Genomic DNA, 26,478 nt, shown 5'->3' on the forward strand with positions numbered 1-26,478 from the left:
CACATGGGCTTAGTTGCCCCACCATATGTGGAATCTTCCCAGATCGGGGATCAAACTCATGACCCTGGCATTGGCAGGCAGCTTCTTAAACAGTGGATCACCAGGGAAGTCCCTCATCAGCTGCTTTCAAAACCTGATACATCAGTGCAATGCGGCACACCTTCATTTTGTGAAATTTTGTGTTTTTAGGACTTCGACATCGGGGCTAAGAACGTGAAGCTTTATGTCAACAAAAAACTCATCTTTGACGGCAAGTTAGACAAAGGAGGTGGCGAGGCCCCGCAGAGCATCCTGGTGGGGCTGCAGGATGAGAGGATGGAAAAGAGTGATGCTGCCCTCTCGGAAGAAAGCAGAGGTGTCTGCAAGACGCCCGGAACCGAGGGGCACGAGGAGCTCCACGCCAGTCACTCGCAGCCAGCTGGAGCAGGAGAGGATGTGAAGGTTTCTTCACAAGGAAATTTATTCATTGGAAGGATGAATTCTCCCGAAGGCGTGAAAGACAGTTTGTCCCAGTTAGAGGAGGAGCTCAGCATTTTAGCCGCCCCATCCTCGACAGGTGGCGAGCCCAGTGATCCTCCCCACTCCTCCCCTGTGGAGTGCCCTCCTCCTCCTGACCAGGAGCTCTCGCTGCTCCAACAGCTGGAAAACCTCACAGGCAGAAAAGTCTCTGAGCCACCAGGGAAAACCCCATCCTGGTTACAACCTTCTCCCGTGGGGAAAGGCAGGAAGCCGGGAGGCCCGAAGTTGAAACCCCTCTGGCTGAGTCCAGAGAAGCCGCTGGACTGGAGAGAAGAGCTTCCGTCAGACGACGTCATTGGCAAGGGGCCTGGAGGGTCTGAGGCCAGGGATAAAGGCCCCAGACGTGAGCAAGGGCGGGTTAACAGCTGGAATGTCATTGCTGCTGAGAGAGCTCAGAGGACAACCCCCACAGTCCACGGTGATGACTTTGACATCTTTAACCAGCCCCCTCACAGGGAGCAGCCTGCCAGCGGGAGGAGGGGCCTGAGGAGGGATGCCCTCAGCCTCGGTCATGGTGATGGCCAGCCAGCCAACAGAGGTAAGTTCCAGAATCTGTCTGACTCACTGGGTCTATCTCACTGGAGCCAGGGAGGCTAACTGTCATGAAGCTGTATTACTCCCTGGACCTCAGGGTCCCTCCTGCAACTGCAAAACAAGAAGGTTCTTCTCAATCAAGGGTCACAGATTCCCTGTCTCAGGGGCCATAGGGGCAGTAGCAGTGAGTGAAGTGGGCAAGGCACACTTCACCTGTGAAACCCACAGGCGTGTTTGTCACTGGCTTCAAGATACGTTCCTTTGTCCATTTTTCTTGCTGACCATGGCTTTTCCCATCTAGTCTGTTATCTAACCTCTGATAGAGACTTTTGGTCTCTAATTACCTCACTTTACTCTTAACTGTACTGTTAGGAAAATAATGCAAGTGTGATGATAAATAGCAATTGATTCTTGCCTGGGAGTTGGAAGTACTATAGGGAGTGGTGAGGACTGTGGCAAACTGGAGAGCACAGACCTATCGAAAGGGGGTTTTTTGGCATTCAGAAATACAAGCCCAGGGCTTCCCTGGTGGTCCAGTGGTTGTGAATCCGCCTTGCCATGCAAGGGACATGGGTTCGATTCCTGGTCAGGGAACTAAGATCCCACATGACAGAGCAACTAAGCCCGTGAGCTGCAACAAAAGATCCCATATAATGCAACTAAGACTGAAGGCAGCCAAATAAACAAATATTAAAAGAAAAATAAATACAAGGCCCTTGGGCTAGATCTTTTCCTTTTATCAAGATAAATAAAAATTGTAGAATATTCTTATTTTTCAACATTGACCACTGATGGAGATTATTTTTAAACCACTGTGCAGGTCAAAAAAAAAAAATACACATCTGGTAGCAGGATTCACCTGCTTTGTGAACTTTGCAGTAGATTATCTCTGAGAGATCTGAAAGGAGATGGGTTTCTGAATATTTGCACTCAGATTTGGCTCCTAGGACAGAATGTAGCAGAGCAACACGAGTCAAACCACTTGAATTTAGACTCTGCTACTTGCAGACCTGAGACTTCTCGCCTGGGTCCTGTAGAGCTGGACACTTGCACTTTCTGAGCCTCAGCATCTTCATCTGTGAAATGGGAATGAACCCCCACAACTGGCCCTCCCCCCACAGTGTTGTGAGAAACGAATGAGACGATGGCTTCAGAATAGTGACCAGAGCCTGGTATGTGGAATGTGCTCCAGAAGCGGGGGCCATTATTTCAACACTAGCTTCTACATCCTTTATTGTCCACAAAGCTCCTGGACCTACCGAGACAGGGTTCACCTCGAGATCCTCTGGGTTTATCCCCACTCTGTACCACATAGAGGCACAAGCCCTGAAATCAAACGTTTATCCTGGTTCCCCACTGCCAACCCAAACTGTGGGCAAGTTCTGAAATCCCTCTGAGCCTCCATTTCCTCATGTGGAAGGAGGCAGATAATACCCAACTCATGGTGGGGTAGAAGCTGGGAGGATCAAATGAGATCATACAGGGGCAGCATTTGGCACTGAGCCTGGCACATAAGAACACCCAACAGATGTTCGCTGCTGCTGTCTACTATTATTGTCGGCGGCAGCAGCAGCATCCGCACTCTGTGATGCAGCGGCAGCATCAGGGGATGGTGGTTTAGCTATATGCAAAACCCATGCATATATTTTTAGTGAATTACATTAGCACCTGCACCATTCTTGTCTAGTGGACAGACCCCAAAGGTCTGCATTTAGCCAGAGTTACACTTAGAAAGGTGGAGAGTTTGTGGTCTCTTTCAGACCCTCGATGTCACTTGGGGCAGAGCAGTCCCCTCAGACTCTTGAGTGCCTTTGCATGGTGAGAGATGGCTTCCTTCTCCCAGGCAGAGCTTCTGTTTCTGACTCCCCAGCCTTACAGACTGTGCTGCCCATCCCGCCAAGACTTAACCCTGAGACTGTGTCTCAGGGAGGAGCGCAGAGTGGAAGAAAAGGACCAAGAAGCTCTTTGGGGGCAGATGCTGTGTCTTATTTGTGTTGGGATCCCCAGGACCTCAGGCTTCCTAAGTAGCACTAATGGTAAAGAACCCCCCTGCCAATGCAGGAGGCATAATGAGACACAGGTTCAATCCCTGGGTCAAGAAGATCCCGTGGAGGAGGGCGTGGCAATACACTCTGGTATTCTTGCCTGGAGAATCACATGGACAGAGGAGCTTGGTGAGCTCTACTCCAGGGTGTCACAAAGAGTTGGAAACGACTGAAACGACTTAGCACACACACACCCCGGGACCCAGATGCCTGACTCATGGTGGGTCTCCTGCAGTGTGTGGGAGGAATGATGAAAAGAAAGAATTGCAGTGGCTACATGCATGGCATGTTTGCAGTAAACCAGGCTGGGCATCTGTGCATATTACTCAAACGGGCTCATTTAATTCTCATATCAGTGCCATTTTACAGATAAAGAAAATGTGGGGATTTCCCTGGTGGTTCAGTGGTTGAGAAGCCACCTGCCAATGCAGAGGACATGGGTTCGATCCTTGCTCTGGGAAGATTCCACATGGCGCAGGGCAACTAAGCCTGTGCTCCAAAACTACTGGAGCCTGCGAGTCGCAACAAGAGAAGTCACTGCAATGAGAAGCCTGTACCCTGCAACCAGAGAGCATCCCTCATTCGCCGTTAACTAAGGAAAGCCCATGCACACCAATGAAGACCCAGTGCAGCCAAAAATAAATTAATGAATTAAAAAAAGAAAATGTGAGGTAAGAAAGCAGGGTAAGATGGAAGGTTCAAAATGGTGGCATATGAAGATCCCACTCACTTCCCATGGACGCAACAAAACTCCAATTGCATGTGAAATAATTCCCCCTGAAAAGGACGTGAAAGCTGGATGAACAAAGTCTCCACAGTAAAGGGTAAAATGACAGCATCAAGGTGGGTAAGGGAGGCAGAGAGATGATCTCACTAAGGGAAAAACCACACCCCAACCATGACAGTCTACAGATGAGAGGATTACACAGGTACCATTACTTTCTCTGGGGATTAAGGAATTTGAGCATTAGGCACCCCAATTCTTGCATCCTGCACGTGAGAGATGAGCCCCCCAAACATCTGGCTTTAAAAACCAATGAAGAATACACCCCAAACTATGGAACTGCAGAGAATGGAAAGCTAGCTTTTAAAGGGCTCACTCACAGATTCACTCAACCTGAAAACCAGCACAAAAATGCTGAGTTAAAAAGTGCATGGACTATAGGTGAATGGGACCCACATATTAATCTCCAAGCATCTGCTGGACCCATTTTGCATGCTCCCTGGGAACTGAGAAACTGGAGGGAGCCATTTTTGCAATTTCAGGCTACTTTGCTGATCCCAGTGGCTATGGGTGTCATTTTGGAATTCTCCCTCTAGTCTGAGCACCAGTAGGCACATCCCACTTAGAACCCTACCCACCCCTGCACCTCAGCCAGGCCTCACAGCTGACTAGGTGATAAACCCGCCCACTAGAACCCAGCAGCCATCGGGCCAGCATTGCTGTCTTTCCAGGGGTCAGCCCTGCCCCCAGTGCACAGCAGCACCCATGACTCCACCACAACAAGAGCAGGCATGCAGCCCATAAGGGGACACCCCTTGAGCGCCTGGCTCTGGTTGCCAGGCAGAATTGCATTTCTGTGCCCTACAGGATATCTCTTACATAAGGCCACTCCTTCAAGGCCAAGAGAGCTGATTTACCTAACATATAGAAACAAACACTGAGAATTAGGCAAAATGGGGAAACAGGAATATATTCCTATCAAAAGAACAAGACAAAACTATCAAAAAAGAACTAAACAAAACAAAGATAATGATCTACATGGTAGAAAGTTCAAAATAATGGTCAGATGATGCCCACAGAAATTGGAAGAAGAATGGACAAACCCAGTGAGAACCTCAACAAAGAGATAGAAAATGAAAGAAATTATCAAGCAGAAATTATAACTGAACTGAGAAATGCACTAGAGGGGTTCAACAGCATATTGGATGAGGTAGAAGAACAAATCAGCAGGCTGGAAGACACAGCAATAGAACTCACCCAGGGACAGAGCAGCATAAGAAAAAAGGAATGTTAAAAAATAAAGATATTTTAAGGGAGCTTTGGAACATCAAGAAAAATAACATTCATATTACAGGCTCCCAGAGGAAGAGAAAGGGCATGAAAAATTATTTGAAGGAAAAGTGGCTGAAAACTTCCCTGGCAAAGGAAACAGACATCCAGATCCAGGAAGCCCAGAGAACTCTGAATAAGAGGAACCCAAACAGACACACACTAGCCTGTACACCACAACTACTGAGCCTGCACGCTAGTGTCCTCAAGCCACAACCACTGAGCCCATGTTCCCTAGAGCATGTGCTTGGCAACAAGAGAAGCTGTTGCAGTGAGAAGTCCGTACACGGCAACTGGAGAAAACCTGTGCACAGAAACATAAATAAATAGAATTTTTAAAAGAAAGAAAGAAATATGACATACCAAAATCTGTGAGATATAGTAAAAGTGGTTCCAGGAGGGAAGTTCATGGCACTACAGGTTTGCCTCAAGAAATAAAAATCCCCAATAAACAACCTAATGTTACACCGAAAGGAACTAGAAAAAGAAGAACAAATGAAGCCCCAAATTAGTAGATGAGGGAAATAATAAAGATCAAAGCAGAAATAAATGAAGTAGAGAATAAAATAAAATAGAAAAAAAATTAGTGAAACTAAGAGCTGATTCTTTGAAAAGACAAATGAAGTTGGGAAACCTTTAGCTAGACTAACCAAGAACAAAAACAAAAAGAGAGAGAAAGAGCTCAAATAAATAAAATCAGAAATGGAAGAGAAGTTACAACTAATACCACAGAGATACAAAAAGATCATAAGAGACTACTATGAACAATTATACACATAAATTGGACAACCTAGAAGAAATGAACAAATTCCTAGAAACAAACAATCTTCTAAGACTGAATCATGAAGAAATAGAGTTAAATAGGCCAATTACTAGTAAGGAGATTGAAACAGTAATACAAATCTTCCAACAAACAAAATACCAGGACCAGATAACTTCACTGGTGAAGTCTATAAAACATTCAAAGAAGATTTAATATCTAGTCTTCTCAAACACTTTTAAAAAACTGAAGGGGAGGGAAAACTTTGAAACATTTTATGAAGTCAGCATTATCCTGATAGCAAAACTAGACAAGTACGCCATGAAAGAAAGAAAGGAAGGAAGAAAGAAAGAAAATCACAGGCCAGTATCACTGATGAATATATGTGCAGGAATTCTCAACAAAATATTAGCAAACCTAATCCAACAGTACATTAAAAGGCTCACACACCATGACTAAGTAGGGGTTTTTGGATCATAACAAACTCTGGAAAATTCTTAAAGAGATGGGCATACCAGACCACCTTACCTGCCTCCTGAGAAATCTATATGCAGGTCAAGAGGCAACAGTTAGAACTGGACATAGAACAACAGACTGGTTTCAAATAGGGAAAGGAGTACGTCAAGGTTGTATATTGTCACACTGCTTATTTAACTTATATGCAGAATACATCATGAGAAATGCCAGGCTGGATGAAGCACAAAGTGGAATCAAGATTGCCAGAAGAAATATCAATAATCTCAGATATGCAGATGACTCCACCCTTATGGCAAAACACAAAGAAGAACTAACAAGCCTCTTGATGAAAGTGAAAGAGAAGAGTGAAAAAGTTGGCTTAAAACTCAACATTCAGAAAACTAAGATCGTGGCATCTGGTCCCATCACTTCATGGCAAACAGATGGGGAAACAATGGAAACAGTGAGAGACTTTATTTTGGGGGGGCTTCAAATCACTGCAGATGGTGACTGCAGCCATGAAATTAAAAGACACTCGCTGCTTGGAACAAAAGCTATGACAAACGTAGACAGCATATTAAAAAGCAGAGACATTACTTTGCCAACAAAGGTCCATCTAGTCAAAGCTATGGTTTTTCCAGTAGTCATGTATGGATGTGAGAGATAAAGAAAGATAAAGAAAGCTGAGTGCTGAAGAATTGATGCTTTTGAAGTGTGGTGTTGGAGAAGACTCTTGAGAGTCTCTTGGACCACAAGGAGAACCAACCAGTGCATCCTAAAGGAAATCAGTCCTGAATATTCATTGGAAGGACTGATGCTGAAGCTGAAACGCCAATAATTTGGCCACTTGATTTGAAGAACTGATACATTAGAAAAGACCCTGTTTCTGGGCAAGATTGAAGGCAGGAGGAGAAGAGGGTAACAGAGGATGAGATGGTTGGATGGCATCACCAACTCAATGGACATGAGTTTGAGCAAGCTCCAGGAGTTGGTGATGGACAGGGAAGCCTGGCGTGCTACAGTCCGTGGGGTTGCAAAGAGTCAGACACTACTGAGTAACTGAACTGAACCGAACTGAACTGAATTCCAGGGATGCAAAGATGATTCAATATCCACAATTTAATCAATGTGATATAACAGAATTAAAGATAAAAATCATATGATTATCTCAGTAGATGTAAAAAAAATTGCTGTTGACAAAATTCAACATTTACTTAGGATAAAAATTCTCAACAAGATTGGTATAGAGGGAACATACCTTAATATAATAAAGACCATATATGAAAAGCTCACAGCTAACATTATACTCAGTGGTGAAAAGCTGAAAATATTTCCTCTAAGAGATCAGGAACAAGACAAGGATACACTCTCACTGCTTTCATTCAACATTGGAAGTCCTAGCCATAGCAATTAGGCAAGAAAAAGAAAAAAATCATCCAAATCAGAACAGAAGAAATAAAAACTGTCACTATTTGCAGATGACATGATACTACGTATTGAAATAGAAAACCATAAAGACTCTATCCAAAAATTGCTATAACTAATAAATGAATTCAGTAAAATTGCAGGATGCAAAGTCTTATATACAGAAATATGTGACATTTCTATATGCTAATAACAAACTATCAGAAAGAGAAATAAAATAATTCCATTTATAATGGCATCAGAAAAGACAAAATACCTGAGAATAAATTTAATGAAGGAGGTGAAAGACACTGATGAAAGAAATTAAAGAAGACATAGACACACAAAAGGAAGATATTCCTTGCTCATGGGTTTGAAGAACTAATATTCTTAAAATGTCCATACTACTCAAAGCAATATATAGATTTAATGCAATCCTTATCAAAATTCCAATGGCATATTTCAAGAACTAGAAGAAATAATTCTAAAATGTGTATGGAGCCACAAAAGATTCCAAATAGTCAAAATGATCTTGAGAAAGAAGAACAAAGCTGGACATATCATGCTCCCTAGTTTTAAGTTATACTACAAAGCTATAATAATCAAAACAGTACGATACTGATACAAAAAGAGCCACACAAATCAATGGAATAGAATTGAGAGCCCAGAAATAGACCCATGCATATATGGACTATTTATTAATCAATGACAAAGGAGTAAAGATACAGAATGGGGAAAGGACGGTCTCTACAATAAATAATGTTGGGAAAACTGGACAGCCACATGCAAAAGGATAGAACTAGACCACTATATTACACCATACACAAAAACTAACTCAAAATGGATTAAAGACCCGATTTTAAGGCCCGAAACCATAAAATTCCTAGAAGAAAATGCAGGCAGTAATCTCAATGACACCAGCTTTAGAGATGTTTTTGTGGCTCTGACTCCAAAGACAAGAGAAACAAAAGCAAAAATAAATAAATGGGACTACATCAGTCAGCGAAGCTTACATACAGTAAAGGAAACCATCCTCAAAATGAAAAGGCAGTCTATTGAATAGGAGATGATATTTGCACATCATATATGTTTTAAGGGGTTAATATCCAGAATATATAAAGGACTCATACAACTCAACAACAAAACCAACGAAAAACAGGTTTAAAAATGGGAAGAGGGCCTAAATAGACATTTTTCCAAAGAAGACATACAGATAACCAAGAAGTACATGGAAAGATGCTCAGTATCACTAATTGTCAGGGAACTGCAAATCAAAACCACAAGGAGATACCCCCTCATACCTGTTAGGATGGCCACTATCAACAAGACAAGAGAACTAACGTTGGAGAGGATGTGGAGAAAAGGGAATTCTCGTACGCTGCTGCTGAGATTGTAAATTTGTACAAACACTATGGCAAACAGTATGGAGATTCCTTAAAATATTAAGAATAGACTGCTATATGACCCAGCTATGCCACTTCTTTTCCATGGGGATGGTCTTGATCCCTGTCTCCTGTACAATGTCACGAACCTCCGTCCATAGTTCATCAGGCACTCTATCTATCAGATCTAGGCCCTTAAATCTATTTCTCACTTCTGCTATATAATCATAAGGGATTTGATTTAGGTCATACCTGAATGGTCTAGCGATTTTCCCTACTTTCTTCAATTTAAGTCTGAATTTGGCGATAAGGAGTTCATGATCTGAGCCACAGTCAGCTCCTGGTCTTGTTTTTGTTGATTGTATACAGCTTCTCCATCTTTGGCTTCAAAGAATATAATCAATCTGATTTCGGTGTTGACCATCTGGTGATATTCATATATAGAGTCTTCTCTTGTGTTGTTAGAAGAGGGTGTTTGCTATGACCAGTGCGTTTTCTTGGCAAAACTCTATTTGTATTTGCCCTGCTTCATTCTGTATTCCAAGGCCAAATTTGCCTGTTACTCCAGGTGTTTTTTGACTTCCTACTTTTTCGTTCCAGTCCCCTATAGTGAAAAAGACATCTTTTTGGGGTGTTAATTCTAAAAGGTCTTGTAGGTCTTCATAAAACCGTTCAACTTCAGCTTCTTCAGCATTACTGGTTGGGGCATAGACTTGGATTACTGTGATGTTGAATGTTTCGCCTTGGAGACGAACAGAGATCATTCTGTCGTTTTTGAGATTGCATCCAAGTACTGCATTTCGGACTCTTTTGTTGACCATGATGGCTACTCCATTTCTTCTGAGGGATTCCTGCCCGTAGTAGTAGATACAACGGTCATCTGAGTTAAATTCACCCATTCCAGTCCATTTTAGTTCGCTGATTCCTAGGATGTCAACGTTCACCTTTGCCATCTCTTGTTTGACCACTTCCAATTTGCCTTGATTCATGGACCTGACATTCCAGGTTCCTATGCAATATTGCTCTTTACAGCATTGGACCTTGCTTCTATCACCAGTCACATCCACAGCTGGGTATTGTTTTTGCTTTGGCTCCATCCCTTCATTCTTTCTGGAGTTACTTCTCCACTGATCTCCAGTAGCATATTGGGCACCTAATGACCTGGGGAGTTCCTCTTTTGGTATCCTATCATTTTGCCTTTTCATACTGTTCATGGGGTTCTCAAGGCAAGAATACTGAAGTGGCTTGCCGTAACAAATAGCTGTGAAAAGGAGAGAGGCAAAAAGCAGAGGAGAAAAGTAAAGATATAAGCATCTGAATGCAGAGTTCCAAAGAATAGCAAGAAGAGATAAGAAAGCCTTCTTCAGCAATCAATACAAAGAAATCGAGGAAAACAACAGAATGGGAAAGACTAGAGATCTCTTCAAGAAAATTAGAGATACCAAGGGAACATTTCATGCAAAGATGGGCTTGATAAAGGACAGAAATGGTATGGACCTAACAGAAGCAGAAGATATTAAGAAGAGGTGGCAAGAATACACAGAAGAACTATACAAAAAAGATCTTCACGACCCAGATAATCATGATGATGTGATCACTAATCTAGAGCCAGACATCTTGGAATGTGAAGTCAAGTGGGCCTTAGAAAGCATCACTATGAACAAAGCTAGTGGAGGTGATGGAATTCCAGTTGAGCTGTTTGAAGTCTTGAGGGATGATGCTGTGAAAGTGCTGCACTCAATATGCCAGCAAATTTGGAAAACTCAGCAGTGGCCACAGGACTGGAAAAGGTCAGTTTTCATTCCAATTCCAAAGAAAGGCAATGCCAAAGAATGCTCAAACTACTGCACAACTGCACTCATCTCACATGCTAGTAAAGTAATGCTCAAAATTCTCCAAGCCAGGCTTCAGCAATATGTGAACCGTGAACTCCCTGATGTTCAAGCTGGACTTAGAAAAGGCAGACGAACCGGAGATCAAATTGCCAACATCTGCTGGATAATGGAAAAAGCAAGAGAGTTCCAGAAAAATATCTATTTCTGCTTTATTGACTATGCCAAAGCCTTTGACTGTGTGGATCATAATAAACTGTGGAAAATTCTGAAAGAGATGGGAATACCAGCCCACCTAACCTGCCTCTTGAGAAATCTGTATGCAGGTCAGGAAGCAACAGTTAGAACTGGACATGGAACAACAGACTGGTTCCAAATAGGAAAAGGAGTACGTCAAGGCTGTATATTGTCACCCTGCTTATTTAACTTCTATGCAGAGTACATCATGAGAAACGCTGGACTGGAAGAAACACAAGCTAGAATCAAGATTGCCGCGAGAAAGATCAATAATCTCAGATATGCAGATGACACCACCCTTATGGCAGAAAGTGAAGAGGAACTAAAAAGCCTCTTGATGAAAGTGAAAGAGGAGAGTGAAAAATTTGGCTTAAAGCTCAACATTCAGAAAACGAAGATCATGGCATCCGGTCCCATCACTTCATGGGAAATAGACGAGGAAACAGTGGAAACAGGGTCAGACTTTATTTCTGGGGACTCCAAAATCACTGCAGATGCTGACTGCAGCCATGAAATTAAAAGACGGTTACTCCTTGGAAGAAAAGTTATGACCAACCTAGATAGCATATTCAAAAGCAGAGACATTACTTTGCCAACAAAGGTCCGTCTAGTCAAGGCTATGGTTTTTCCTGTGGTCATGTATGGATGTGAGAGTTGGACTGTGAAGAAGGCTGAGCACCGAAGAATTGATGCTTTTGAACTGTGCTGTTGGAGAAGACTCTTGAGAGTCCCTTGGACTGCAAGGAGATCCAACCAGTCCATTCTGAAGGAGATCAACCCTGGGATTTCTTTGGAAGGAATGATGCTAAAGCTGAAACTCCAGTACTTTGGCCACTTCATGAGAAGAGTTGACTCATTGGAAAAGACTCTGATGCTGGGAGGGATTGGGGGCAGGAGGAGAAAGGGACGACAGAGGATGAGATGGCTGGATGGCATCATGGACTCGATGGACATGAGTCTGAGTGAACTCCGGGAGATGGTGATGAACAGGGAGCCCTGGCGTGCTGCGATTCCTGGGGTCGCAAAGAGTTGGACACGACTGAGCGACTGAACTGAACTGACTGATGCCACTTCTGGGTACTTATCCGAAGAACATGAAAACACTAATTTGAAAAGCTATACACACCCCCATGTTCATTGCAACATTATTTACAAGAGACAAGATACGGAAAAGAAAACCTGAGTGTCTGTTGATGAATGAATAAAGATGCGATATGGTAAATATATACATGGAGTAATATATGTACAATGTACTGTACATGAGTGGACCTTGAGGGTATTATGCTAAGTGAAATAAGTCAGACAGAGAAAGACAAATACTAATGTCTTTACTCATATGTAGACTCTAATAAACAGAATAAAGTAAAAACAAATTCACAGATATGGAAAGCAGACTAGTGGTTACCAGAGTGGAAGGTGACTGCAGTGTGGGTGAGATGGACGAAAGTGAAAGTGAAAGTTAAGTGGCTTAGTCGTGTCCAACTCTTTGCGACCCCGTGGACTGTAGCCCACAGGCTTCTCTGTTCATGGGATTCTCCAGGCAAGAATACTGGAGTGGGTTGCCATTTCCTTCTCCAGGGGATTTTCCTGACCCAGGGACTGAACCCAGGTCTCCTGCATTGCAGGCAGATGCTTTAACCTCTGAGCCACGAGATGGACGAAGGAGGTCAATTTTATGGTAATGGATGGGAGCTAGATTTACGGTGGTGATCACTTTTTTGTGTATACAGATATTGAACCACTATGCTATACACCTGAAAGTTATATGATTATAAAAAGAAAAGAAAATGCGAGGTTTAAGTAATTTTCCCCAGATCACACAGCCAATAAGGGTTGGAGCAGGATTTAAGGCCGGGCAGCCCTGCTGGTTTCCGCAGTGGCTCAGCGGTAAAGAACCTGCCTGCAATGCAAGAGACGCCAGACACTCGAGTTCAGTCCCTGCGTCAGGAAGATCCCCTGGAGGAGGGCATGGCAACCCACTCCAGTATTCTTGGTGGAAAAATTCCATGGACAGAGGAGCCTGGCGGGCTACAGTCCATGGGGCACAGAGTCAGACATGACTGAAGCGACTGAACATCACACACAGCTCGGCTCCAACATCCATGCTTCATGCTACTACCCTTCAGTGCCCTGCTTGCCCTGCTGTCATCAGCCACCTGCCCCCAGAAGACTTAGGCAATTCCAAGCCTTCCTGGTAAACAGACCTCGAGAACCGCTGGGAGTTATGAGGTGATGGGCATTTTTGTAACTTGTCCATGATCAGAAGACTTTGTCTCACTTTAATTTCCTTCCAGGCATTTCACTGCTTAGCTCAACACACATTAAGAACTGAGCTCTTGAGATTTCATGCTTGTTAAGCTGGTCGTGCTAAAAAGGAGAGTTGCTTAGAAATTTTAAATTACTCATTACATAGAGCCAAATCCCACAGCCATGTCCTTCAGGAAAGGTTCAGGTCGAGCCCTCCAACAGTGCTTGTAGAATGAATGACTGCCCAAGTTCCTCCCTGGGGCTGGAATCCTGTCATCATAAGACAGAGCCTGGAAATCCTTTTGTCCAACAAAGTACCTCATTGTAAGGATATCTGCATTTTGGAAGTGTCTTTATCGGGGCTCAGTTAGCTAGAGATGAATGAAATCTCACCAGTCCAGTCTGAGCAGTGAGGAGGTGTTCTTTGAGAAGCCTCTGGCCCTGCAAAGACAGGAAGCATCATATGGGATTGAAAGGAGGAGCCAGAAAGCCAGCAGGCACCAAGGATGCTTCTCCTAAACTCTCCAGGGCTGCTGGGCCCTCCCTCTGCTGCTCTGCAGGTCCATTTTCCCTCACTGTTCCTCCTGATATCAGTTTTCTCAACTCTGTGCAAATAGCAAGCAGTGGCCTTGCAGTCTCTCTCTGACAGGAGTGAAGTGAAGTGGAATTTGCTCAGTCATGTCCCGTTTGCAACCCCACGGATTATACAGTCCATGGAATTCTCCAGGCCAGAATACAGGAATGGGTAGCCTTTCCCTTCTCCTGGGGATCTTCTCAACCCAGGGATCGAACCCAGGTCTCCCGCATTGCAGGTGGATTCTTTACCAGCTGAGCCAAAAGGGAAACCCCAATTCCAAAGACTCACGGCAGAAGCTGATTGGTTGGCTTAGGTCAGATGTCCACTTCTTGTCCTATCAGCTATGGCTATTCACCTAGAATAAATGTGGCTCTGTTGCATCTCACTATGTGCTTTTTCACTCCCCCTCTAGTAACAATTAGTGCCTACCTCAGGGTTTCCCTAGTGGCTCAGATGGTAAAGAATCCACCTGCAATGCGGGAGACCTGGGTTTGATCCCTGGGTTGGGAAGATCCCCTGGAGAAGGGAAAGGCTACCCATGCCAATATTCTTGCCGGGAAAATCCCTTGGACAGAGGACACTGGAGGGCTACGCTCCGTGCAGTCGCAGAGTCGGACATGACTGAGCAACTAACACTTCATAGTGGTTTTTATAAAGTGAAGTTCAGAACTCTGCCGTTCATATTAATCTCCACCAAGGAATAGTTTTGAACCTTCAGTCCCGTCATCTCATATTGCTCCCTCCCAAACCGTGTTGACTGCAGATGAAAGCAGTAGCTTTCTGTTGTCCGTTCAGATCTGTGGGGAGGAATGTTGACGGACAGGACAAAGCACTGATCCCAGCAGTTGCCCGACTCCCAAGGATTAACAAGTCGCCTGTCCTACCGCAAACAGAGGGAAACTTGGCCCCAGCCTGCTGTCACATCTGAGAGGTCCAGGGCGAAGCCTGCACCTCTCCACTTTTAAAACCCAGAGCGTGCCTCTCTAGGAGAGAGTGGATCAGAAAGCAGACACGGGATGAAAGCTAAGTCCTGCCTTTCTCGCACACCCCAGCAGAGAAAGGCACGCTGAGTCCCTGACACACATGACTTTCAGTGCTTTCTCCTTCCGTGCCCTTGAAGACCAGCCCAGCCCATTCATTTCAGTCAGTGGAAATCAAATCACAATAAACTGAGGTGGTGACGATCCATATGGAAGTTCCTTGTGCCAGATGTTAAGCCTCACGCCTGGAGGCAAGGGTGGGAGGGACTCCTGGGGTCTTGTTAATGACAGATGAGAAGTGGGGGGTGGTGAGGAGGTGCAGGAGGACTGACAGGTGGAGGGGGGAGTCCCTCGGCCTCCAGCCCTGAGCACAGCAGGGAACGTGATAGTGGTGCCAAGCCCCCATCCCTTTACTGAGATGCACTTAGGAGCACGTCCAGGCACCGGTTCTGTGCCAGGCCCTGGGACGCAGCAGGGGAGAGAGCAGAGAAGGCCTCTCCCAGAAGGAGGGTGTCTAGAAGAGCCAGTGTAGTGGGTCTCTGGGGCAAGAGCATTCCTGGCAGAAGGGCGCCGTGAGGGCAAAGTCTCTGAGGCCAGGAGAGACTTGTATGGGTGGAATAAAAGGCTGGCATGGTTGGAGTGGGATGCTCATGGAGAGAAGGGTGGGAGGTGAGGCTGGAGAAGTCAGCTGAGGTTGGGAGTGGGGAGGTCACACTCAGGGCCCTGGGGGCACAGTGAGGAGTTAGATTTTCTTTATTCTCAGTATCGTAGTGAAAAGTGTTAGTTGCTCACTCCTGTCCAACTCTTTGAGACCCCATGGACTGTAGCCCACCAGGCTCCTCTGTCCATGGAATTCTCCAGGCAAGAATAGTAAAGTGGGTTGCCTTTCCCTTCTCCAGGGGATCTTCCTGACCCAGGGATTGAAACCAGGTCTCCCACTTTGCAGGCAGATTCTTTACCATCTGAATCACTGGTATAGTAGGGATAATGCCAATTAGAGGATTTGGTCAACTCCACTTTAGATATCTAGACGTGGAAGTGACAGAGTGGACATGTCTGGATGTTCCAAGGGACTGTGGGAATTAGAACATGGTACCCTAGGGAGAGAGGCCAGAACCTGGCTTATGACAGTGAGCGGGGCTTGCACGGGAGCCAGGAGCTGGATGAAGACAGTGTTGGGGGAGGACAGAGAGAGGCCAGAGCCTAGCTTATGACAGTGAGTGGGGCTTGCACGGGAGCCAGGAGCTGGATGAAGGGAGTGTTGGGGGAGGACAGAGAGAGGCCAGAACCTGGCTTATGACAGTGAGCGAGGCTTGCATGGGAGCCAGGAGCTGGATGAAGGGAGTGTTGGGAGAGGACAGGAGGGGGTTGAGGCGTTCTGCTGCAGCCAGAGTTAGAGCACCAGGAGGAGCGGAGGGTACTGTGGCACAGAGAGAGGCGCAGTTGGCAGGGGAGGGCGGAGAACCAGGAATAGATGTCTCCTGAGCAGGTGGAGGGGGCACCTACCTTGACTGGGACATCAAACAGGGACAGAGGACCGAGAAAGATTGTGTGCTTGGAGTCATTGTGTACTTGGATAAAATTGCTTCAGTGGAGGGGTGGTGGGAATTATAAGACTCTTATGGATGCAAGGGACAGAAAACCACCAGGGGTTTGACTTCAGGCATGGCTGGATCCAGGGGATCATATAAGTGTCATCAGGACTCTGTAGCTCTCAGTTCACATCCACCCACTTCATTCTCAGCCACGTCCTCCCCTCCCCGCAACGTAGCCAGTGGCCACTCCATCCCTCCATCCCACCAGCTCAGAGTGCACGCATGCGAGCTAAGTCGCTTCAGTCACGTCCGACGCTTTGCGACCCCACGGACTGTAGTCCACCAAACTCCTCCATGGCATTCTCTGAGCAAGAATACTGGAGTGGGTTGCCATGCCCTCTTCCAGGAGACCTTCCTGACTCAGGGAGGGAACCTGGGTCTCTTATGTCTCCTACATCGGCAGGCCCATTCTTTACCACTAGTACTTCCTAGGAAGCAGCACCAATTTAAAGAGAGCCTTCTCCTTCCGCATAGTTCCTTTCATGAACCCAGCTTGGAAAGGTGTTGTCAACATTCACCTAAACTGCATGGCCTAAAAGTACAGGGTACCCAAAGAAAAGTCGGGATTTTTGTTCCGACGAGAAGGAGAAGTGGAGCTTGGGCTTGCAAAAAGCAACAGCTCTGCACAGAGGAGCCGGGTTACCGGGGGTAAAGCGAGGGTGGGGGTCACGAAGATGCAGTGTCTGCAATGAAAGGAGGGAGAAAATAGGACGGCAGTTGGAGGGAGCCACAAGATCAGGTCAGCTTCCTTTTTCTTTCAGGTAGGAGAGATTTATGCGTGTCTGCAGGCAGAGAGAGGGGAGATGCCAGTGGGGAAGGAGTGATTGAAGATTCTAGAGAGAGGAGATAATTGATGGAGTCAGGCCCCCTAGGAGACAGGCAGAAAATGGAGTACAGGGCATAGGACGAGATGAAAGGAGAGAAAACAGAATGCCAGGGTCGTCAGCTGCTGTTTGTCCAGAATGACACCCTTAGGTGTCAGTTAGCCATGGCTTGGCCAGGGGAGACCGGCCACTGCTGGATGCACATGCCTGGGCTTTCCTATCCTACAAGGGGGAGGGCACGGCCTTCGGAGCCACCCCCGAGGGCCAGGCTCCTGTTCTCCACATGCTCCAGACATAAACTTGGCTCTTGGAATCAATTTCATCACAAATAGAAGTAAATTCCTTGCCTTGTAATATACCTGGGTCGTTTGGCTTTTTTAATAGAATTTTGTCCTTGATTATAAAAATAATACACGTAGGGAACTTAGAAGAGAAGATGTCAAAGAAGAAAGTTCAAGTCTTTCCTATTCCCCAGCCAGGAATGATATTAACACGTTGGGACATGCTGCCCGCACGAGAGGCCACATCTGAAATGGCATATCTGGCTTTCCCCACCCCCCCCCCCCCACGTAACATTCTTTCACAAGCCTTCCACCTGCCATTCGGCAGCCTTTGAAAAACTCCGTTAGGGTCACGTGGCCGTGACAGCCTCCAGAGCAGACCCTGGGGTTGCTGACTCAGACACCGCAGGCAGCCGCATCGCTTTGGGTCGGGTGAGTTTCTGAAGTGGAGATGACTTCCGGCAAAGGTTCTCCCACAACCAGGGAGTGTTCCCTTGATTTGCATGGTCGTTGCATTTTTAGAAAATCCAAAGTATATCGAAAAGATACTTGTCTCTTTGTAAAACAACAAGGTTCCAGACTCGAGTGACCACAAACAGTTTTTTTTTTTACCAACCTGAATGGTGCCTGAGACAGGAGACCAGACTCTGTGCCTGGACCATTCTTAGTCGCATCCCTGGCTCCACCCTTCAAGGGCCAGCGGGTGCTGAGACAGCCAAGAGCATCACACCACCCACTGGTGAAGAATCGGGGGAAGAGAGAGGGAATTTGGGGTCAACAGGTACACACTGCTATATTTAAAATGGATAACCAACAAGGACCTGCTGTATAGCACAGTGAACTCTCCTCAAAGTTATATGGTAGCCTGGATGGGAGAGGAGTTTGGGGGAGAATGGATATGTGTATATGTATGGCTGAGTCCCTTTGAGGTTCATTTGGAACTATCACAACATTGTTAATTGGCTGTGTTGTTGTTTAATTGCTAAGTTGTGTCCAACTCTTTGCGACCCCGTGGACAGTAGCCCACCAGGTTCCTCTGTCCATGGGATTTTCCAGGCAAGTGTACTGGACTGGTTTGCCATTTCCTTCTCCAAAGGATCTTCCCGACCCAGGGATCAAACCCATGTCTTCTGCATTGCAGGTGGGTTTTTTACCACTGAGCCCATGTTAATTGGCTATGCGTCCATGCTAAGTCAGTTCAGTCGTGTGCGACTCTTATGGACTGTAGCCGCCAGGCTCCTCTATCTATGGGGATTCTCTAGGCAAGAATACTAGACTGGGTTGCCATGCCCTCCTCCAGGGGATCTTCCTGACCCAGAGGTCGAACCCCCATCTCATGTCTTCTGCATGGGTGGGCGGGTTCTTTACTGCTAGCGCCACCTGGGAATTGGCTATACTCCAATATAAAAAAGTTTTTTAAAAAACACCCACGGTTTCTAGAATAGGCCCCTGAGGGTGACCCCCACCCAGCTGAGAGCCACCAGATGAGACAATGTTTAAGGGTCCCCACTGCCTCATGCACCACTAATGGAGTTTCACCCCTCCTGTGTCCTTCCTTCCAGAAGACACTTGGTCCACCCGGATGCTGCCACGGCCCCGGTGGCACAGCGAGCAGGAACACACCTTGCACGAATCGTGGGACTCCCTCACAGCCTTCGACCGCTCCCACCGGGGACGCATCTCCAACATGGAATTCCAGGGTGACATCCTGGACGAGTTCCTACAGCAGCAGAAAAGCAGCCGGCAGAGCGACCAGCTACCCCCCTGGAAGGAGGAGAAGCCAGAGCCCATGAAAGGGCATGACCACAGCTCCCCTGAGACAGATGACGGGGGTGACTTCAAAATCCCCGTCCTGCCCTATGGACAGCACCTGGTCATCGACATCAAGTCCACGTGGGGGGACAGGCACTACGTTGGCCTCAACGGGATAGAAATATTCAGTTCCAAGGGGGAACCAGTGAGAATCGAGAACATTCAAGCCGACCCCCCGGACATCAATATCTTACCGGCCTACGGGAGAGACCCCCGCGTGGTCAGCAACCTCATCGACGGGGTAAACAGGACGCAGGACGACATGCACGTCTGGCTGGCCCCCTTCACGCCGGGCAAGTCCCACTCCGTCTCCATGGACTTCGTGCAGCCTTGCCAGGTTGCCCTGATCAGGATCTGGAATTACAATAAATCACGGATCCATTCTTTCCGGGGCGTGAAGGACATCACGATGCTCTTAGACGCGCGATGCATCTTTAAGGGAGAAATCGCCAAGGCCTCTGGAACCCTGACGGGAGGTACGATATGGCTGTAAGAGTGTTCTCGAAGCCCCTACCCACTACTCGCTGAGGCTCTGAGGAGAAACTAAACTTAGTGGCTGGCCAAGGACAGATAGGTCCCTCTGCTTTCCTAGACCTGGCCGTCTCCTTGCCTTTTGCAGTGGGGTGTGCAAGAGCTGGCCTTACTGAGATGCCTGCTCTGGGTACCAGCCTTGCTCAGCTTCCTAGGGCCTGAGTCTGACAAGGGGATTCCTTCCGTAAGTGACTGATGGAGAGGGTGTTCTTGGGAGAATCTGTAGGGCAGGGAGGGGTGTAGGATGTGGAAGGGTAGGAAGGAAGCTTTTTCAGGGGAAGCCCAGCCTCAGCCTGATCCCAGGGGGAGCTCAGGAGTGTAAATTTCAGGGTCTGTCCTGCCTGACAGCAAAGCAGCAAGGCTTTGAAACCCCCAGGCTCCCCTGGTTGGGGACATAACTCCCACACCCTTCCAGGCAAGGCCCCCTGCAAGGACCAGCAAAAGGTCTGTGTGGAGCACCAGCAGGACCAGCTTCAGTGCCTCACCGGTGCCTGTGCAACATCCCTTATTTCACGACAGATCACAGGGATCCTCATTAGATTGTGCTAAGGTGCTCAGCTGTGTCCGATTCTTTACGACCCCCTGGACCATAGCCCGCCAGGCTCCTCTGTCCATGGCATTCTCCAGGCAAGAATACTCAAGTGGGTTGCCATGCCCTTCTCCAGGGAATCTTCCCAAACCAGGGATGGAACCCGGGTTTCCCGCATTGCAGGCAGATTCTTTACTGTCTGAGCCCCCAGGGAAGCCGCCCTCATTAGATTAGGTGCCTTCATTAAATCTGTATGGTTCTTACAGTCCGTGAATTCCATTTGCAAAGATGTAAAGAAGAATAAGGCTCAGTTCCTCAAATCAAGACCTGTTAGTGGGTTGGGATTTTCCTAGCCCAAAGATTGATGGATTTAGGTTCCCGATCTGCTCCTCGTTGCGATGTGGGATAAGCTGACTCTTTCGTCTTCCCGGTCCCCCTGTCAGCTCCAGAGCACTTTGGCGACACGATCTTATTCACGACCGACGATGATATTCTTGAGGCCATATTCTGCTCCGATGAGACGTTTGATCTGGACGTGGAGAGCCTGTGCAGCCTGCAGAGCGAGGAGGCCCTGCAGAGGCCCAGCACGGCCGACGGCCAGGGGGAGGAGAGGCCACACACCCAGGCCGGCTCGTGGGCTGATGACCAGGTAGGACTGGTGGCGAGGGGAGCCGCGTGGGGGGCAACGGGGAAGGCACCCAGATAGATTTCTGCTCCTGACTCAGAGTAGAGCAGGAGGGATGAAGATGGATGTCCCGTAAGCTGCTGGCGCTCCTCTTTTGACATTTCTCATTTTTCTGCTTCATTTTTTGTGCTGTGTGTCGTATTTCATTCTCTAATTATTTTTTATTTTTTTTTAAACCAAAGTGAAGAAAGTATTCAAATTTTAATCAAAGCTGGGAAAATCAGTTCTGTGTCATCTCTGTAATTTAGAGGTTGGCAGTCTCGGGGGAGTTTTTGCTTTGGGTTGCGTTTTGATCACTCACTGTTGTTTTTGATGGAAGGGCTGCAAATGCTTTTAATAGGCAGACTTGAGAATTAAAATAATGATGATCCTGGCAGTCACTTCTTGGGCACATATTGTGATCAGTTGTGGAGCACTTGTCTTGGTGTTTAACCCTCCTCACAGCCCTTGGAGTAGAGATGATTAATAATATCCCTATTGAGGAAACCAAGGCTCAGACAGGCTAAGGGACCTATCCAAGGACACCTCGTGGGGGAGTAACAAGGCTCGAACTTGAAAGCAAGACTCTACCAAGTCTGTGCTTTTCTTTTTTCAAATGTTTATTTATTTTGTTTATTTGGCCAGACCGGGTCTTAGTTGCTGCATGCGGGATCTAGTTCCCCAAGCAGGGATCAAACCTGGGCCCCCTGCATTGGGAGTGCAGAGTCCTAGACACTGGACCACCAGAGAAGTCCCAAGTCTGTGCTTTTAATGGACTAATTATTGAAAATGAAAGATGACCTTCAGGACAAGGGTCAGCCCAAGTCAAAGACCAGTGGTCCCAGTGAAGAGATGCCAGGGTTTCCGGGGATGTTCTTGAAGCCATAGGAGAAAGAGGACATTGGAGAGTGGGGAGAAGAGTGCAGACAACCAACCAGGAAGCAAGGACAAAAGGTTCAGCTACAGGAAGGTCACGACCAGGACGGGGCAGTGATACGGCTTGTCAGTTGCACCGTGTTCACAGGTTGCAACCTGCAGGGGCCCGCAGAGCACCACGTGAGATGGGGAAGGGGCGAGGAAAGACCCTGTCCTCCCCTCACCAGACAAGCTAGCTCATTGCCAGTGATTGTCCCGATTCTTTCATAGAAAGCCAGAAATCTGGATTGTTATGTAAAATCTCCCCAGTAAAAAAAATGTTGGCCACCAATTCATAGTATTTTCAAACCTTCTGCAGGTCACAAAACATGTCTGCAGTCTGGCTTTGCTGTGTGGGCCTCCAGCTGAGAGAGAGTCTCGAAGCCTTTCACTCACCCACCATTTTCCACATGGTGAAGTCCCTGCTCGGGGACTCTGATCCAATGGAGTCCTGGGAGGGGCAGAGAGGGATCACTCCCTCTGCCTAGGCGATTAGGACAGCGAGCTCAGGGAGGTCATGTCAGGGTCACACCCCTAGCAGGGGGCTCGCCTAGGTGTCCAGGTCTGTCCATCCAGCAGGGGGCGTCCTAGGAGGCTCAGGGAGGTCAGGGGATCGGGGAAGGCAAGAGAAGGCACGTGGGCTTTAGGGCGGCAGTGTTCCCGGAGGCCCGAGGCTGCTCAGCATCAGAAGACAGCTTCTGGCAGACAGCCTTCCTCTTGTTCCTCCCCATAGCCAGGCAGGGGCCTGAAGGGGCTGGACTGAGGGGTCATTAGGGTGTCATCAGGTACCCAAACACTATCCCCACTAAAACTCTAAGATCCGGACAAGTGGCTCCACCTCTCTTTGCATCTCAGCTTTCCTGTCTAGGTCAGGAAGATCTCCTGGAGAAGGGAATGGCTACCCACTCCAGTATTCTTGCCTGGAGAATCCCATGGACAGACCTGGTGGGCTACAGTCCATGGGGTCGCAAAGAGTCAGAAATGACTGAGCGACGAACACTTTCCCGTCTGTGAAGAACTATGGGCTCTTCTACCCTGATTTGCAGTGCAGAGATCTAATGAGAAAAGTTTCCGATTACACAGAGATCTAGGAGCAGGATGTGGTGGCCCACTCTGTCTATAGACCAGGGGTTCTTTATCTGCTTGCCCGTGGGAATCATGGGAAGGTTTAAAAAATGCAGATGCAGGGGGACTTCCCTGGCGGTCCCGTGGTTAAGACTCCACACTGAAAATGCAGGAGGCATGAGTTCGATCCCTAGTTGGAGGACTAGGATCCTGCATGCCACGAGGAGCAGCCAAAAGATGTTTTTTAAATGCAGATGCAGTCCCCAGGGTTGAGAACTGTTCTGTATGTTTGAATTCTTTCCCCTCCTTCCCTCCATCCCTCCCTCCCGATCTCTCTCTCTCCCCCTCCTTCTCCCAGCTCACTGGATAAACTAGATACAGTCCTTCCCTGGTCCAGAAAATCTGATCGCCTGAGCTGATTAGTGTCCAACACCTCCCCTAACAGTAAGAGCTTCTGGCAAAGACATCAGATGCAGGAGGGTTTCTGGGCCTGCCCGTATTACCAGTCACGGGGCTCCCATCAAGGCAGAAAACAAAACACGGAAAAGACACCAGGACTTACCTGGGGCACAGGGTGGGCAGCAGTAGCTGGAAGAGTGGCCAGCCAGCTGCGTGGGTATCACTAGAATCACCCCTTCCCTCTGCTTCTCCCCCACCCTGTGTGCAGGGCCTGGAGCCAGAGCTGCCCCCCAGCCCCCCTGTCCCTGATGTCACCACGCCAGAGCCGGGCGTCTACCACGGCATCTGTGAGTACCCTCCCCTGGGGCAGTGTCACAGGAAGGAGGACCTTCAAGGGTTGGGGGTGGGGAGGGAGTCACGGCCGCTTGGGACAGGGTTTCCCGGGACAGTGAAGGAGATTGTACTGTGTTCAGAGACACCAGGCCCTGGGACAAGTCAGGGCTGAAACCAGCTGGTGCTGGGCTCATCGGCTCTGGCAGGGCTGCAGCCCTTCAGAGGAGGGGTCCTTCTGGCAGTGTGCCCTCCCAGAGGGCCACACACAGAAGTCTGACGTGTTAGCTGTAGCCCTGACCCCAGAGGGTGCAGTGGGAGCCCCGGAGTTATAGAGCAAGAAGACGTAAGAGCCAGAGAGACCTGGGCATCTGTCCGTCCAGGGTTAAAGTTGCCCCTTCAGACTGGACCACAGAGCAGAGCTGGAGCAGAGGAAGCTTGCATCCTCCCGTCTCCATCTGGGGTGGGGCATCAGGAATACCGGCCCAGGTGCCCACTCTTCTAAAAAGTCAGAAATCTGGATTTTTACGTGAAATCTCCAGGTTTTTAAATGGTGGTGACTAATTTTACAATATTGTAAAAACATCCTATGAGCCAAACGTGTGTTTGCCCAGCCAGCTGCTGGCTGGTGGTCTCTGGGCAGATCCCATATGGGTTTCGCTGTGTCTGTTCTCTGTCCTCGGCCCGTTGCCCCTCGGGCCAGGTCCTCTTTGACTCGGCACATGTCCCCCACCTCTGCCTGAGTCCTCGGGGACCCTTGGGCCCCGGTCCCACTGGCTATGGTCTCTGCCTCCCGTTCCCTGTTCACAAGGCTCTGCCAGCTTGCTCGCTGCCACCTCCCCTCCTGCTCTTTCTTGCCCCCTGTGCCCACTGTCCACCTCCAGTTATCTTCTGAGAGGAAGAGATGCACCGTGCCATCATCATGCCCCCTCCCCACCATCATCTCCAGAACGGAGCCTTAAGGTGTCAGAGTTTAGCCTCCTCTTTGCTCCACTCCTCCCCACCCCATCTCCTGAGCCCCCGCCTCCCCCCCCCGCCCAAGCTTCCATGCAGGCTGTGCCCACCTGGTGTGCCCTCACTCTCCATCTCTGCCCTTTAAAAGGATGTCGAATGCCACTGTCTGGGTCCCCAAGAAGCAGCCTCTGCGATGGAGTTTACTGGGGCGTGCTCTTGGGGGAGAGTAGGAAGCAGGGCTGGGCACAGAGAACTGGGCCACAGGGCAATCACACCAAGGCCTCTGCCAGCCTGCAGGGAGCTCAAAGTTGCCTTGAAGTAAGGGGGCTGAGTAAGGGGGTCTTGAGTAAGGGGGCTGGGCCTTGACACGCCTGCATTAATAGGCCACCTGATGCAGGCTGGGGAGGGGCAACACCAAGTGTGGTCATGGTGGGGGGTTGTCAACACTCCCCGTCCTGACGTGTCACCCCTGGGGGTGGGAGGCGGGATCTGGGGGGTGTCCCACAGTGCCCGCCACACCCCCTTCTTAAGGCCTTGCTGTGACCCGCTCCCATCTCTGTGGTGCCCAGTGAGAATTCAGCTCCCCCCCATTAGCACAAATCGCCTCTGAGAAGAGAGGAAGCCTTCCCTTTGAATCCTCGGCCCCTTACTTTCCAGAACTCTCTCTCAATTGCTTTGGGACTTGGGGACAACTGAGTAATTTGAAAGCCAACCCAGTGTAGACCAGGGCCCAGCTGAGGCTTGGTTTCATCCCCCATCCAGGCCCTGTGCTGGGGCTTTCCCTGCCTTATCTCACTTCTAGCTCTTATTCTCCCCATTTTCCAGATGAAGTTAGGAAACTGAGGCTCCGAGAGATGGAGAAAGCCACCTGGGGTCACACAGTTATGAGGTCAAGGACGGGACCGAGTCTGTCTGAATCCACAGTCCAGGTCCTCACCACTCAATACACTCCAGAGAGGTCTTTGGGAAGAGTCAGCATCTCACAAAACTGGTAGACAGCCATCATTTCTGGTTTAGTCTGGGCTCCCCTAAGTTGGTCAGGATTTGGGGTGGGGAGCTGGGGATAAGGGAAATTGAATTCAAACCGAGTTAAGCAAAAAAGGAAATTTCTTAGCTTATGTAGCTAAAAGGGCTTCCCGGTGGCTCAGTGATAAAGAATTTGCCTGCAGTACAGGAGGCGCAAGAGACGATCTGTGGGTCAGGAAGATCCCCTGGAGAAGGAAACGACAACCCCCTCCAGTATTCTTGCCTGAAGAATCGCATGGACCGAGGAGCCTGGCGGGCTACAGTCAATGGGGTCGCAAAGCATCAGCCATAATTGAGCACACACTCGTGCACGTAACTAGGAAGGTCAGGGGTTGCTAGTTTTCCACACTGCTGGATCCAGGTGTGCAAATGATGTCATCAAGGTTTGGTGTCTCGCTCCATCTTTCCGCCCCATTTCTCGGTCTCTTGGCTGTCTCCCATTCAGACCCTGTCCACATGGGAGCTCCTTGAAGCTCCACCCTGTAATCCCAGGTCAAAGAGCTTTTGTTTCCCAGTAAGTCCAACAG

General features: G+C 48.1%; 1 protein-coding gene across 2 annotated transcripts in view; it reads left to right on the forward strand.

Moving 5' to 3' along the window:
• Window positions 1-26,478, forward strand: part of LOC120876459 (katanin interacting protein) — a 235,688-nt gene that overhangs the window by 184,371 nt on the left and 24,839 nt on the right. For both annotated transcript variants that reach the window (XM_040258385.1, XM_040258393.1), the window contains 4 exons: window positions 190-1,057; window positions 19,289-20,014; window positions 21,042-21,247; window positions 23,910-23,988. In XM_040258385.1, the coding sequence (XP_040114319.1) occupies window positions 190-1,057; window positions 19,289-20,014; window positions 21,042-21,247; window positions 23,910-23,988 (1,879 nt within the window). The remainder of the gene's footprint in view (window positions 1-189; window positions 1,058-19,288; window positions 20,015-21,041; window positions 21,248-23,909; window positions 23,989-26,478) is intronic.

This window comes from Oryx dammah, unplaced genomic scaffold (assembly GCF_014754425.2).
Source record: "Oryx dammah isolate SB20612 unplaced genomic scaffold, SCBI_Odam_1.1 HiC_scaffold_2, whole genome shotgun sequence".
NCBI lineage: Eukaryota > Metazoa > Chordata > Mammalia > Artiodactyla > Bovidae > Oryx > Oryx dammah.